Below are 16,344 nucleotides of genomic sequence, written 5' to 3' on the forward strand. Positions count from 1 at the left end.
TAATTTAATTTATTTAAAGTATATCAATTTACTAATATATCAAAAACAAAGTATATGGATTGGTTGAATCAAATATACTCATTAATACATAAATAAAGGTAAAATTGAAATAATAATAAAAACGAAAATCCCTTCTTTTTTTTTTTTTTTTTGCTATATTTACAATTTTAGAAAATCATTCCTACATTTACAAACATCCTTACCTTTCTTTTTTCTACCCATTACAAATTTCCTTTTTTTTTTTTCTTGCTTAGTGTAAAGATAGTAGGAAAAGTTCATTCATGGACAAAGAATAAAGAAAACCAAACTCAATAAAGCTTCAATGGAAGAAAAAAATTTATTCTTTTTCTTTATCTATATTTTCTTAATTAAAAAAAATTGACTTAGCTTTCTTTGCCCTTTCTTCCTAAACAAGCTCACAATTATTCTTTTTTTGCTTTTTATTCACAAAATACAACAGATTATATATATGTAATCTACAATTTCACCTTATTTCTTTCTGTCAGCTCTCCCCAAAGCAAATTTCTCTCAACCTCTTTCAAATCTTCCATGCCATTTTTCTTTATTATTCTATAGAAAAAATGTAAGAACTCTCTATTCAAATTGAACTAAAAAAAAAAACGCAAATGATAGAAATCACCCCTAAAGTATGGTGGTAGTTGCGATTAGACGCTCAAACTTTCAATTGTAAAAGTTATATCCCAAAACTTCTACAAGTATTAAAATTAAACTCTCAAACTTACAATAATTGTAGAAATTGGACCTATAGATGATAAAATTGAACCCTTAAACTGATACAGAAGTTATAATATGTACAATTATGTAAGTTTGAAAGTTTAATTTGACCCAGTTTTAACATTTAAGAATATAATTGCAACTATGACCATACTTTAGAGGGGTTTTTGCAATTTACCAAAAAAAAAAATGAAACTTTCGATTACAGATCTTTTTTAATTATTCAGGGAGAATAACACATCTTATTAAGCAAGAATAACACAACTAGGTCAAGTCTGTCAAAGATCCACTTCGCATTTGGTATCATCAAAATTAGGTGTAGTACCATTGATCTTAAACCAGAGGTGATGACAATATATCTCCATCAATCGACGTTTCGACGTCCATTTGTTCAAAATGTAGCTGATTCGAACAAAGATATTAATTTTTAGAGAGAGATGAACTGATTTAGAAAACCCCGTACAAAGGAGAGATAACTAAACAAAGAAACTTATTTTTATCCATAAGCTTAATTTTTAAAATCCAAAAACCAAAAAAATAAAATGATTAATCTATAGTTTAGTTTGATAACCATTTTGTTTTTTGTTTTTATTTTTAAAAATTAAGTCTATGGACACTACTTCCACCTCCAAATTTCTTCATTTGTTATCTATTTTTTACCAACCGTTTAAAAAACCAAGCCAAATTTTGAGAACCAAGACAAGTAGCTTTCAAAAAATTGTTTTTGTTTTTGGAATTTAGCTAAAAAGTCAACCATTTTACTTAATGAAGATGCAAGTCTTTGTAAAAAAATGTGAATGAAATAGGCTTAATTTTGAAAAACAAAAACAAAAAACCAAATTGTTATTAAACGAGACCTTAGTAATTTAGGTTAACATTTGGGTCATTTTCAAATATAGAAAAATGAGTAGACGTATTTTCAAATATAAAATATCACTATCTATCCGTCTATGGTTATCTATCAATGGTAAATAATGACAGTTCGCAAGATTTAAAAATTTTCTGGCATATTTTCCATTTAAAACGATTACCCTTGAAATCGAGGTAAATCCGATGAATTTATCCCTTGAATTCCGAACAGAAATACAATTTTAAAGTAAAAATAAAGATGGTAGTTAACATCAACAAAACCTAAGAGCATTTGTATGTTGTATATATCTGTGTTAAAAGTAAAATGTTTATACCTGATTTTGGCTGAGAAGCGAAGCTCCAGACGTATCCAATCCGGAAGCACCCGCCTCCCAAATGGGTATATGAAGTGAACATGGACAGTGGGGTTGAAGACGGTCTCGTTTTGGGGCATCAACGTGAAGGTGGGGATGTCGGAGTAAAACGGTCGGCCCAAATCGTCTTTGACTATCATCTTCATAGAATCCATATGAATGGAGGCTCTTTTGTTAGGGTTGTGGCTTTTGATAGAGAAAACTATGGTGGCATTGAGCTTTCTATTAGTTGAACTATCGGCTGTGACTTTGCCACTTTCCACCATAAGACGTGGGGTTTTAGGGATCACAACAAGCCAACATGTGAGCATTGCAACACCAACAAGAAATATTACGCACAACAAGCTTCTTCCTATGATCCTTATGATTCTCGTGCGTTTTATCGTTCCATGTCGCCTATAGGAGCTTTGGTTTGATGCCCTAATAACGGATGATGATGTTGACGATGATGATTCTCCTTGTGTAGTAGTGCTTCTCATTGTTGTTTAACAAGTTTTTACTTCTTTTGGTTTTTCAAATTTGTTCTCTCAATGTGTAAGTGAAGGGATATATATTGATGATTAGTGATATAAGAATTGTGTTTGTGTTTTGGTTTGCTTAATTAAGGGGTACAGGAATATATGCCACTATTTAACCATCGTTTTTTTGTGTTTACTTGTAGTTCAAGATTTCGGTTATACCTTTACTGTGTTCGAATGTGGATAAGGCTAAAATAATCAAGTCTATACATCAAATCCGACGTGGCAAAAAGAGGGAAAAACAAGTGGCACCATGAGGTTTGTGTAGACAACTTCAAGGTAGGCGAAGAACTTACTTTAGTAATTATAAATATAACAATCAGACTTAAAACGTTGACAAATATAACATAGCTTAGATCCAACTCTCACGGTCTATTGATGATAGGTTAAGTCTTTAATATGGGTCTATCAACGAATGGTGATAGGGTTGTTTTCAAGGAAAGAAAGATGAACCAACTTATTTATAAATATATCAAAATATCACTATCTATCCATAATAGACCGAGATAAACATCTATCAGTGATAGACAGTGACATTTTTTCAGAAATTTTGTGCATCCCTTCTCACCACTCACATCTAAAAAATATTAATAAAAAGAAAAAAAAACAAAATTTGCCACATGGAAAATTATGATTAGACAATTTGATGGAATGCACAAAGATAGGTGATGTTCGGAATGTACTTATGTATTTTTCTTTTACCATTTTAAATAATTAACCTAGATTATATCACTAATATGGTCAACAACAGGAGTTATGTTGATAGATTTTATTGTATTTGTAATTCTTTAAAAATATTGTTGTATACTTTATTATCAGTGCTAAAAGTGTTAATCATTGTAGTTATCCTATTTATAAAGTACGGAGACTTTAATTTAACTAAGATGTAACACGTCTTTTATGTAAAGCAAAAATTGTTGTATGCACAAACATGTGTTTTTCAAAATAGATACATTTTTTAAAATATATATATATAACTTTTATACAAGAAACATCTTGTATTGTATTTTCAAGCGTCAAACACGTAACTTTTCTGGACTTTATATAGACAAATTTATTTTGGAATTTATACAACTCTATCTTGATTTTATATACACAAATGTATTTTTCAATATCTACAAATTATTAGGTGTATTTCCAATAATATATACTGCTTATACTACGTTATCATTTTAATTAGTGATTCTTATCTATGTGTATTTCACAATACATATAGTGGTATTTTAGGTCGTCGTCCTAATCAGTATTAGTATCTATCTATGTAATTTAAGTATTTTAACTTTTTTTCATTCCCTAATGTGATGCATGGTTATTATCGTCTCGTTTGATAACCATTTGCTTTTTTTGTTTTTGTTTTTTAAAATTAAGTCATAGAAAGTACTTTCACCTCAAAATTTCTTGTTTTGTTATCAACTTTTTACCAATGGTTTAAAAAACCAAGTCAAAATTTTAAAATTTTAAAAAGTAGTTTTTAAAAACTTGTTTTTATTTTTGGAATTTGGTTAAAAATTTAATCATTTTACTTAAGAAACATGAAAATCATTGTAATAGATGTAAGGGAAATAAGCTTAATTTTCAAAAACCAACCACAAAAAAACAAAATGATTACGAAATGAGGGCCTACTTGACTAGTTTTTAGTTTCTTTTTAATTGAAACAAATTTAGAATTTTAGATTTCTTTTTTTGGGTTTTTTTGTACGGTGGCATTTGGGAGGCACAAATGAAAAATGGCCACTTGTAGAAAAAGTAATAGAAAGTGATCTTCTGCTGACATCATCCACGTGTTATTTCATCGCTTCGCCCCTGAGATGCACCCCGTGCTTGCCAACTCGATCCTCGATGAATGGTCACTCAATACCCAGATGCATGATCACTCGATATGACTGCAATCGACACGTATATACTCGATCATAGTCACATCATACTCGAAACTGGATTAATGTATACTCAATCATTTAGTCACATGTAATGTAACGAGTAAGGATCACTATGTAGCATGTATCGTGTATTGGGTATCAAGCAATCAAGTATCGAATATTTATATCATGCATCGAGTATCAAGTATTGAACAAAATACTTACTTTCTGGTGTTTTTTGTTATTCTATGCAGTATGGCAAGACAATTCAAGATTCCTCCCCAGGATCGTTTTCCAGGCCAAGCGACCACTCTATCCTCTTATATTGGGACAACTAACAAGATAGTGAAAGAGAAGCTTACTCCCACTTAGCTTGCCCTCTTCAAGAAGACGGTATTTAGACGATATGTGGACATGGACATTATCTTCAACAGTTCATTGGTTCACTACATTCTACTGAGGGGGGTTGTAGACGATAGGAAGGATACATTGACCTTTGATTTGAATGGTACAGTTCTAATATTCTCCAAAGAAGACTTATTGTTGGTGGCAGGATTATGTTAGTCACCTAATCCAACAATTGTAAGGAGGGGTGAAGCACTTGAATCACTATATATAGGTACTTCAATAATTATTTTGCAAGGGACATTCACATTGGTAACTAAGAGACAGTGTACAAGGAGATGGAGTTTGAGAACGACATGGATGCTGTGAAGATGATATTGGTCTATTACACTGAATTGGGTATGATGGGGAAGGAGTAGACAGGGCCAATGTTGACAAGACCTTATTAATTGATGTGGAGGATTTGGACTACTTCAATTCCATAGATTGGGGAAACGTGTTATGGGAAGGATGTTACTTGGACTACAAAGAGATTGAATGGTAAGGTAGATAACTACAAAAAAAAAAAAAAAAAAAAAAAAAAAAAGGTCCAAGAACAATAAGAACTACATTGTCAAGTACAACCTATTGGGGTTTCCTCATGCATTCTAAGTAGCAACCTACCAGGGTTTCCTCATGTGGACGATTTGAATTACATCAAATCCATGGATTGTGTCAATATTTGTAAGTGTATGGACCTATTAATTTTATATGAGCAAATTGTATATTTCCATATTATAAGGTTTCAAGAAACTGTGTGTATATTTCCATATTAAGCAACTGTATATGTATCAAGTACACATGATTTTAGGTCTCATGTATCGAGTAACATGCATCGAGTATGGTTTAACATGTGTCGTATATCGGGTATTGTAAGTTCAATTAATGTTTATCAAGTATTGTCAAGTAATCGTGTATCGAATAGCGTGTAACGCAGATTAAGCAGCGAGTAACATGTAAATTGAATCGAGTATCGAGTATTTATCAAAATGTATTTACTTTAGAGAATGAACAATCTATAATATGAAGTAATAAATTATAAATTACTTTCAAAATGTTATACATTATTTGACATCGATTGTGTCGGGTCCCTTGAGTCTTGGTCCTTGCCTGTTTGTTGCATTTGGACATATCAAGTGGTTTGTTGCACTTTTTTCTATTATGACTCGGTTGGCCACACCGTCCACATTTCTTAATGTGACATGTTCTCTAGCAAACGGTATCCTGTTTACCCTTCGTCTACCAACATGTATTGACTCCACGTATGCTAGCACTAGAGAATCAACACTATAGAATCTACTACATAGAGTAAACAAATTGATATTGCACTCTTTAACTGCAACAATAACGTGCAAACATGGAATCTCCAAACACTGAAATTGTATGCAATTACATTCTTTAGTGTTAAGGTTGACGATACCATCTAATCCATTGTCCTTGACATGAAATCTATAATAATTGGTTGGATTTACTCAGTATCACCTAGCTTTGTCACACTCTAAACCTATTATTTCCTCTGCATACTTTGAACGTGTTGATGTACTATTAGACCACATTATTCGCCGCTCATGAAACCAACCTTAAATTAGACCTCTTCTGTATTATAGCAATAAAGTTATTGGCAATAAGGGAACCGTTGTTGTAGTTCATTATTTGAACCCGGTGGCGCTTAAACTCTGATTCTCTATACGCTCTGCAAGCATCGTGAAACAATTTTCTAATGGACTCGTCCTTGAAGTATTTCTCCATGTTCCTTTTCAAATGGAAGATACAAAGTCCGTGGTAAGAATTGGGGAATACAATGTCAATGGCATTAACTATACTCTGTCTATAGTCTGAGACGATTTCAAGGTTAAGGAATTCTCCAATTGCTGTTTTAAGGTTCGTCATAAACCACTTCAGGGGTCGGTTATTCTCACTATCAATAATTGCATATGCCAATGGGTACAATTGTTTATTACTGTCCATTGCAACGCCAACTAGCATTGTTCCCTTGTACTTACCCTTTAGATGAGTACCATCTACAATGATCACAGGATCTCCAGCATCTTCTTTCAACATCTTCATAATGGATTTTTTTGCCCTCCAAGCTTTATAATAACTAACAACAACCCCATAATTCATTCGCATATGATTTATTACTCTGTTGTTGAATGATCATAGTTATATCTAAAATTTTCAACCATACAATGACTAATAAACTGTGAATATGCCTGCCTATGAGAAGCACGAACCATCAAAGATCAATTATGTTCACGAATATACTTTCGAAACATCCACAATTCACTACTTTTATAACATGAAGCTCTAACAAACCATTGGCAACCATCTTCAATACATTCCAACTCAGCAAATTTTGAATTTGATCTCAAAGTTCTAAACTCAAAATTATTTCTTTACAGTTATGAACTGAAATGACTTCAACAAAATTTCCTTACTAGCAAACAAGTCCTTCTTCTTCAAAGACAATACAGAAGACATTGTTGATATGAAAATCTCTAAAAACTTCTAATTCACCTTCAAAATCAGCCTCAATTATAGAAGAAGGAGAAGCAACTAAAACCTCTAAAAGCGTATTCACAACATAAGCAATTAAAGGATATTTCGTAAATTCATCCTTATCCACAATTAGAAACCAATATACATTTTTATCTTCAAAAATCTTAACAACATGTTGACCCCTAGTACTACTTAAGTTCAATAAAATTGAAAGTTCAATAGATGTATGAAGTTGAAGTTCCTTCCATATGAAGTTAACAAAAGACTAAAAAAAACATCGCTTTCTCAACTAAAACACCAATGGTTTTGTAACCTACATAGCATTGTTGATCATCCCATTGACCACTATAGAAAATGACTTAACTACATGTAGAAAATAACAAGGTATTTAAGTGGATTTTATTGGGTTTTTGGAAAAATTAAAGGCTCAATGGCATTCTTGTAATTAATGAACAATGGCAATTTTGTAATATCCCTATCTTCTGGCAGAATTTCGTGCTCTCCTTTTTTGGATGGGAAAAGAAGCCGCCTGAAGCAACATAGGTTGCAGCCGCTGAAGAGAAAAACGGGGCAGCAGCCGCCTAGGGAGATCGAGGTTGCTGTCTGAAATACAAGGCAGAAGCCGCCTGGGAGAGAGGAAGCATTGCGGCCGTCTGGTCCGTAGTTGAGGAGTCGGCTGGAACTTGGGTTTGCCGATTTGGGTGCTGCGGCGTGAGCGTGGTGCTTGCAGATCAGCAAGCAGCGTGGTAGTTTTCGTTCGACAGTTCGGTCTTGGAAGTTCACAACGTGGGCGGCGGTACGGTCTGTCGCGGTCCAGTCTGGGAAGTTCGCCGATCTGAGCAGTCGACGGTTTGTTTCACCGTGGAGGCTGCTTCCGGCAGCGGTGAGAGATACGCATGGGTCTGCGCGTGATTAATTTGTAAAATTCCTTTATTGCTCATTAATAAATTAATTCAAGTTGGTTCTCAAAGTGGATGTAGACCAAACTGGTCGAACCACTATATATCTTGGTGTTCTTTACTGGTTTCGATTTATTTCTGCTGATTGTTCGAACTCTCACAAGTGGTATGTGTGTGGTAGTGTTGATCCAAAGAGGGTGTGTAGTAGTGTGTGCTGGCATATTCTTTGTTCAGGGATTTTTTATTCGGTTTAATTTGACAGATGGCTTCAATGTCTACGCGATTCAAAGTTGTTAAATTTGATGGGAAAGGTGACTTCGGGTTATGGAGAAAAAAAATTAGGGCTATTCTGGTACAACAAAAGGTAGCCAAAATCTTAGACAAAGATAACATTCCACCAACAATTACAGAAGCTGAAAAAAGGATATGGATGAGATGGCCTATTCCATGATAATTCTGTATCTGTCAGATGGAGTGCTTAGGCTAGTAGATGAGGCCACTACTACAGTAGAGTTATGGAAGAAACTGGAAAGTCTTTATTTGACTAAGTCCTTGCCAAATAAATTATATCTATAGGAGAAATCCTTTGGATATAAGATGGACTCAAGTAAAGGCTTAGAAGAGAATCTAGATGAATTCCAGAAGATTATAGTTGATCTCAATAACATCGGTGAGAAGATGTCGGATGAAAATCAAGCAGTTATTCTTCTGAATTCTTTGTCGGAATCGTATCGAGAAGTTAAGGTAGCTATTAAATATGGACGGGATTCTTTGTCCATGGATAGTGTTGGATGCCTTGAGAATGAGAAATCTCGAGATTAAAAAGGAACGCAAGGATGGAGAGTTACTCATGGCCAGAGTCAGAAATGAGAAGAAGAACGGAAAAGGAAAAGAGTCGAGATCCAAGTTGAAATCAAAGGAGAAAACCAAAAAGTATTTCCTATGTCATAAAGAATGACACTTTAGAAAAAATTGCCCTTTGAATAAGAGCAAGGAAGCATCAAGTAGCAAACATGAAGGGGATTCTAGTGCAGCAAATATGACTGATGGGTATGATTCAGCAGAGGTTTTGATGGTATCCAGCAGGGACATTCAGAATACTTGGATCATGGATTCAGGGTGCACGTTTCACATGACTCCTAATCAGGATTTCTTAATTGACTTTCAGGAAAATGATAGGGGATCAGTTTTGCTTGGTGATAATGTTGCTTGTGATGTAAAAGGAATTAGGTCAGTTCGAATTGCAATACATGATGATATGATCAGAATTCTTACAAATGTAAGGTATGTTCCAGAACTCAAACGAAATCTAATTTCTTTGGGCGAATTAGATAGAGCAAGTTATTCTTATAAATCTGAGAATGAAGTTCTGAAGGTTATCAAGGGCTCTTTGGTTAAGCTGAAGGGGACCTTGAGGAATTGTGTTTATGTGTTAGAGGGTACTGCAGTTTCAGGTAGTGTTGTTGTTGCATCTGAGAAAGAAACAGATCAGATAAATCTATATTATGGCATAACAGATTACCTCATGTGAGTGAAAGAGGTCTGCAAGCTCTTTCACAACAAGGTTTTCTTAGAGGAGTTAAAGACATTGAACTCCCATTTTATGAACATTGCATAATGGGAAAGTCTACTAAGGTGAAGTTTGGGAAAGGGAAGCATTCTACCAAAGGAATTTTGGATTATGTTCATTCAGATTTGTGGGGTCCTACACATGTACCTTCTATAAGAGCTTCGAGATACTTTATGTCGATCGTTGATGATTTTTAAAGAAAGGTGTGGATGTATCCACTGAAACAAAAGAATGAAGCTTTTGGGAAATTTCTTGAATCGAAAAAGCAGGTTGAGAACCAAACAGGCAGAAAGGTAAAGTATCTGAGGACAGACAATGGTTTAGAAGTTGTGAATCACAAATTTGATAAATTTTGCAAATCTGGGGGAATTACGAGGCATTTCACTATTACGTATACTCCACAGTAGAATGGTTTAGCTGAAAAGTTCAACAGAACAATTATGGAGCGTACAAGATGTCTCTTGACAAATGCTTCATTACTCTTGAAATTTTGGGGGGAAGCTACCCAAACAGCCTGTTATCTTATTAATAGGAGTCCGTCTTCCGCTTTAGGCCTAAAGACTCCTCAAGAGATATGGACAGGAAAAGCTCCAAACTTGGATCATCTTAGAGTGTTTGGATGTTCAACTTATGCTCATGTAAAGGGAAGTTGAATAAGAAAGCACTGAAATGTATGTTAATTGGCTATCCTCAGGGTGTTAGGATATAAACTTTGGCCCTTGAAAGGGCAGAAATAAATATATTATCAGCAGAGATGTGACCTTTAATGAAACAGAGATGCCATTTCATGTCAAAGAGCAGCAAAAACAGCAGACGGTTGATCAGGTTGAGGCAGAGGTTAGAATTTATTCTAAAGCACAACCATCAGTTAGTTCAGGTGATTCCAATGATCAGTCATCCAGTTCTGATGGTAGACAGCCTCAACTGCAGAGGACTTTGATTGATGAGGAGCTTTTAGTGAAGAAAGCTCAAGTAGCAGTAACCTACAGAACTATCAGCTTACTCGTGACAGGCCTCAGCGGGTGAGGCAAGCTTCTATGAGGTATGGTTATGCTGATTTAGTTGTTTATGCTCTTACTTGTGCAGCTGACAGTATTGAAGCAGAGCCTCTTACTTTTGAGGAGGCTATTATATCTGATTCGAAGGAACAATGGAAGAATGCTATGGAAGTAGAGTTGTTCTCGTTTAGAAGAATCAGACATGGTCATTGGTTCCAAAGTCTCCTAATCAGAAACTCATTCTGTCAAAGTGGATTTATAAAATCAAGCCAGGTACAGAGGTGACAGCAAGCCTAAGTATAAGGCTAGATTGGTAGCCAAGGGCTACACTCAAAATGAGGGAGTTAACTTTCATGAGATTTCTCTCCAGTGGTGAGGCATTTGTCCATTCGATTAATTTTATCTATTGTTGTTCACTGTGATATATTTGTTGAACAGATGGACATCACCACAGCTTTCCTTCATGGTGAATTGGAGGAAGTGATCTACATGGCTCAACCTAAGGGCTATGAGGTGAAAGGAAAGGAAGACATGGTTTGTCGTCTTCACAGGTCCATCTATGGACTGAAGCAATCGCCGAGACAGTGGTATATCAGGTTTGACACCTTTATTCTGAAGTAGGGGTTTCACAGGAACTCATATGATGCCTACGTGTACTAGAAACTATCTCAAAAAGGTACATATACTTATCTACTTCTATATATAGATGATATGATTCTGGTGTCTAAGGATTATTCTGAAATCTGTGATCTCAAGAAACGATTGAGTAGTGAATTTGAGATGAAAGATTTAGGTGAACTGAAAAGGATCCTAGGCATGGATGTGAAAAGAGATAGGGAGAAAGGTTTGTTAACTATTTCGCAGGAGAGTTATGTGCATAAACTGCTTGAGAAGTATAATATGTCTGGTCGTAAGGCAGTTTCAACACCCTTAACATCTCATTTTAGGCTTTCTTCGTCTCAGTGTCCTGTCACTGAACAAGAAAGGTTAGAGATGGCTAATATTCCATATTGTAATGCTGTTGGAAGTATTATGTATTTGATGATTTGTACTAGGCCTGACTTGGGATATGCTATGAGTATGATAAGTAGGTTTATGTCAAATCCTGGGAAGGAGCATTGGAATGCAGTTAAATGAGTGCTTCGATATTTGAAAGGTAGTGACAGTGTATCATTGTGTTTTAGCAGGGATTGTGATAAATCAGCACTGTTGGAAGGCTTCACAGATGCAGATTATGCTATAGACCTTGACAAAAGAAGATCTCTATCAAGTCACATTTTTCGTTTGTTTGGTAATGTGGCCAGTTGGAAGGTTGCTCTACCGTCAGTTGTTGCATTGTCTACTACTGAGTCAGAGTATATTTCAGTGGGTGAAGCTGTGAAAGAGGCAGTGTGGTTAAAAAGGATAGTTAGTGAGTTATTGTCGCAGGAGTTCATTTCTATCGTCCGTTGTGATAGCCAGAGTGTTATTCATCTTGCGAAGAATCCATCTCATCACGAACAGTCTAAGCATATCGATGTCAAATTTCATTTTATCAAAGAAGTTGTGGTCCAGAAAGATGTTGAACTAGTCAAGGTTCATACAGGTTCAAATACCTATTAGATGGGCTGAATATTAAATCTGGATGATAGGAAGATTGGAGAATCAACTTGGCACTTAAATATTCTTGTTATGAGGGAGATTTGTAGAAAATAACAAGATATTTAAGTGGGTTTTATTGAGTTTTTGGAAAAATTAAAGGCCCAATGGCATTCTTGTAATTAATGAGCAGTGGCAATTTTGTAATATCCCTATCTTCTGGCAGAATTTCGTGCTCTCCTTTTTTGGGGGGGAAAAGAAGCCACCTGAAGCAACATAGGTTGCAGCCGTTGAAGAGAAAAACGGCGCAGCAGCTGCCTCAGGAGATCGAGGTTGTCGTCTGAAATACAAGGCAGAAGTCACCTAGGAGAGAATAAGTGTCATGGCCGTCTGATCCGTAGTTGAGGAGTCGACTAGAACTTTGGTTTGCCGGTTCGGGTGCCGCGGCGTGAGCGTGGTGCTTGCAGATCAGCAGGCAGCGTGGGAGTTTCTGTCTGACGGTTCGGTCTTGGAAGTTCACGGCGTGGGCGGCGGTTCGGTCTATCGCGGTCCGGTCTGGGAAGTTCGCCGATCTGAGTAGTCGGCGGTTCGGTTTCGCCGTGGAGGCTGCTTCCGCAGCGGTGAGAGATACGTGTGGGTCTACGCATGGTTCACCGATCAGAGGCAGGTAGCACACTGTTTTGGGCTGTTTTGCAACAGGTTGTTCTCAGTTTTCAGAGGCGACGTTATGTGCGAATCTCTCGGTATCAATGGATACTGAAATTACAGATTGTTGATTTTGTTGATTATCTGTAATTTGTAAAATTTCTTTATTGTTCATTAATAAATTAATTCAAGTTGGTTCTCAAAGTGGATGTAGACCAAACTGGTCGAAACACTATATATCTTGGTGTTCTTTACTGCTTTCGATTTATTTTTGCTGATTGTTTGCGTTCTGTTTGGTCATCTAAGTTAGATTCAGAAACCCCACACACTACAAAATGCTACAAAAATATAAAAAATAATAATAATAATAATATATAACTTAATATCGCAATCTAACTTCTAAATACTAAATAGAAATCAGATAAAAAAACACAAACTGCATATTATCAAATAGAAATCAGATAGCAATCTTAAAGTAAGATAGAGTATTATTCTTCTCTATTTGTGGAAAAAAAATCACAAATAGAGAAGGATAAAATTGAGAAATTCGAAAACAAACCACTCCACAAACTGAGAAATTCTTCTCTACTCCAAATTTATTGAGAGATTCGATACTGAAAATAAGAGAGTAGAGATCGATAATGAGAAATTTGAAAATAAACCCTCCACAAATTCCAATAATATCAGGTTTGTTTTCGAAAACAAACCATCCATAAAATCAAAAACACATGTTTGTTTTCGAAAAAAAAAAAAAAAAAGAAAGAAAGAAAAACTCCACAAATCGACTAAGAAAATAGAAATCAAAACCTAACAAATTCGAAATTAGAACAATCGAAACCTGAGAAATTCAAAAAGAAAATAAATTCGAAATCAAAACGTAATCAGGACCAATTGAGCACGATTTTTAAGGTTGGCAGTTGTAACAACCATCCACAAATTCGAATTTCTCAGCTTTGATTTCGAAAAAAAATCTACAATCAACTGAGAAAATTGAAATCAAAACCTAAGAAACTCGAAAACACGAGAGAAAGTTGAATGCAAAATTAAAATCAGCTGAGGAATTGCTTGTGATTCTTACGACTAGTGCATAAACTTGGATGCTGAAGGATAAGAAAAAACGCGAGAGGAGACAATTAACACAATGAACATTTAGGAAATATATCTTGTGAGGGTAATTTTGGAATAAAGAAAAAAAATCTACAACAAATAAAATCTAAATATTTTTGTTATATTTTTTTATATATGTTTACCATATTTGCAATTTTTTAAAAAAGGATGATATGGATGCTAACATATACGTTAAAAAAGTTACCTGGTGCAATTTTTCAAAAAAAAAAAAAAACCTTATAACAGAAGAAAACAGAATATTTCTAAGAGTAATTATACGAAATATCCCTAAATTTTAAATTCTAAAAACAAAATATAAAGGCGAACTATGGGCTGTGACTTTGCAAGTTTCCACCATGAGACGTGGGGTTTTGAGGAAGACAACAAGCCAACATGTTACAATTGCAAGACCCAAAATGATTATTACACACAACAAGCTTCTTCCTATGATTCTTATGATTCTTGTGCGTTTTGTTGTCCCATGTTTCTCATTGAACTTGAGTATTTCTTCTTCTCGTCTTTATCTTTCTTATTCATTCGACTATTATTTTTCTACAAATCACACGTCATACAATCTCGTTTCAAATCGTATTGAAATACAGATTATCGAGTTAAATCTGCATCGATCTTCACATCGAGTAGCTTCGAGCTGTTCGTTTTCACCTTCGCATCGCACCAAGTCTATGAAGCACAGATACAGATACGGCTACACGATACGGATACAATCGAATACGGCGATTCGTCAATTTCTAAAAAACTAAAATACGGATACGTTTAAGGATACGTCACTTTTTTATATATTTTTTTAATATATATATTTCTAAAAAACGAGGATACTGATTTATTCACAATCTACATTTTTTTCTTTAAAAAATCTAAGAAATAGATAAATTTAGCATACAAGTTAATAACAATAGCATAAAATAGAATACAAATATTGAAATACAATACAAAAAAAATAACATCTAAGATGTTGAAGTACAATAGTTAATAAAATACAATAGAAAAGTAACTCGTATTGCAAAGAAGAAGAAGAAGAAGAAGATTAGAGAGAGAAGTATGAAGATAAACGAAGAACTTATTGTTGAAGACATCCAAATGATTTATATTTTGGTGGACTTTGTGGGGACTCGAATGTGAAGATGGAGATTAAATGATTCTAGTCTATAGTTTGGTCCATTATTTATTTATTTTTCTTTTAGTTTTGGACTCGAGTAGTGAGCTTTTTAAAAAGGTTGCCTAATTTTAGATTGGGAAAGATTAGATGAGTTACTTGTCTTTTTTCTTAAAAAAAAAAAAGTACGCATAGAAATAGATATGTCAAATCGCGTGTCAGATACGTATCTATGAAGTATCTGGAAGTATCGATATTTGATACGTGTCTGATACTGATTCTTTGCCTCACATGAAGTATCTGTGCTTCTTAGCACCAAGTAAAGATCAAGACTCATCGAGTAAGATCGAGTATCATTCAGTTCTTATCGAGTTCCATCGAGGATTGAACAGAGACTCGTCAGACAAAAAAGAAAATTCGTATCTAGCATCGAGTAGGAAGACATCGAGCATAGAGTATCCAACATCGAGGATTTGGCATAATATTTCTTTGTCTTTTCTTCATCATTCCAATATTGATCTTGAGTATTTGGGCCTAGTGAAGATTGATTAACCCAACAAATAGGTGCAACCTAAGAAACACCTGAGTTTTCCTTCATCAAAATGCATACTTTTTAAATATATATAATTTTTACACAACAAACATTTGTATTGTGTTTCCAAGTGTCAAACACGTATCTACAATAAGTTTTACCAAAATTTTCAATTTACACTTTTAAATTTTGGGATTGTATCAATTTAAAATTATGTTATGAAGGGAAAACTATGTCATGATGACCATACAGAATAATCTTTTCCTATTTGCTCCACATAGTCAGTCCAAGTAATTTATTCTTTACTAGGGTCTTTGGCTAAGTTGAATTTTTCTATTATATGTTTGGGAGTGATTATTAAATGGTCAAAATCACTTTTGTCATTTTAAAAATCATTTTTAAACATACTTTTAATCATTCAAAACCAATTTTATTAATATAAAAATGACATTTAAAATTATAAAATTAAATATTAAATTAATTTTGAGTGATTAAATACATAATTTGAAGTGATATTTTAAACCGGACAAAAGTAATTTTAACTATTTCAAAATCATTTCCAAACATACACTTAATGTAAAAAGATAGAGGATCTCACATAAAGGAAGAATCTTGTCTAGATATCGTACCTTCCAAAGATGGCCATACCATGATCCATCATCCAAAAAAATATCACTTTTTTCATT

At 34.4% G+C, this 16,344-nt stretch overlaps 1 protein-coding gene across 1 annotated transcript; it reads right to left on the minus strand.

Moving 5' to 3' along the window:
- Positions 1 to 903: 903 nt before the first annotated feature.
- Positions 904 to 2,405, minus strand: LOC120084246. The gene is made up of 2 exons (XM_039040147.1): positions 1,920 to 2,405; positions 904 to 1,137 (listed from the first exon to the last, which is right to left on the minus strand). The coding sequence occupies exons 1-2, from the start codon at positions 2,267 to 2,269 to the stop codon at positions 1,014 to 1,016; spliced, it is 474 nt and encodes a 157-aa protein (XP_038896075.1). The 5' UTR covers positions 2,270 to 2,405; the 3' UTR covers positions 904 to 1,013.
- Positions 2,406 to 16,344: the final 13,939 nt, after the last annotated feature.

This window comes from Benincasa hispida, chromosome 8 (assembly GCF_009727055.1).
Source record: "Benincasa hispida cultivar B227 chromosome 8, ASM972705v1, whole genome shotgun sequence".
NCBI classification, from domain to species: domain Eukaryota; kingdom Viridiplantae; phylum Streptophyta; class Magnoliopsida; order Cucurbitales; family Cucurbitaceae; genus Benincasa; species Benincasa hispida.

Coding starts and splice junctions, on each gene's coding strand:
- LOC120084246 (XM_039040147.1), bottom strand. CDS start 2,269: ATGCTCACATGTTGGCTTGTTGTGATCCCTAAAACCCCACGTCTTATG. Junction 1,138..1,919: donor CGCTTCTCAGCCAAAATCAG/GTATAAACATTT, acceptor TGTTCGAATCAG/CTACATTTTGAACAAATGGA.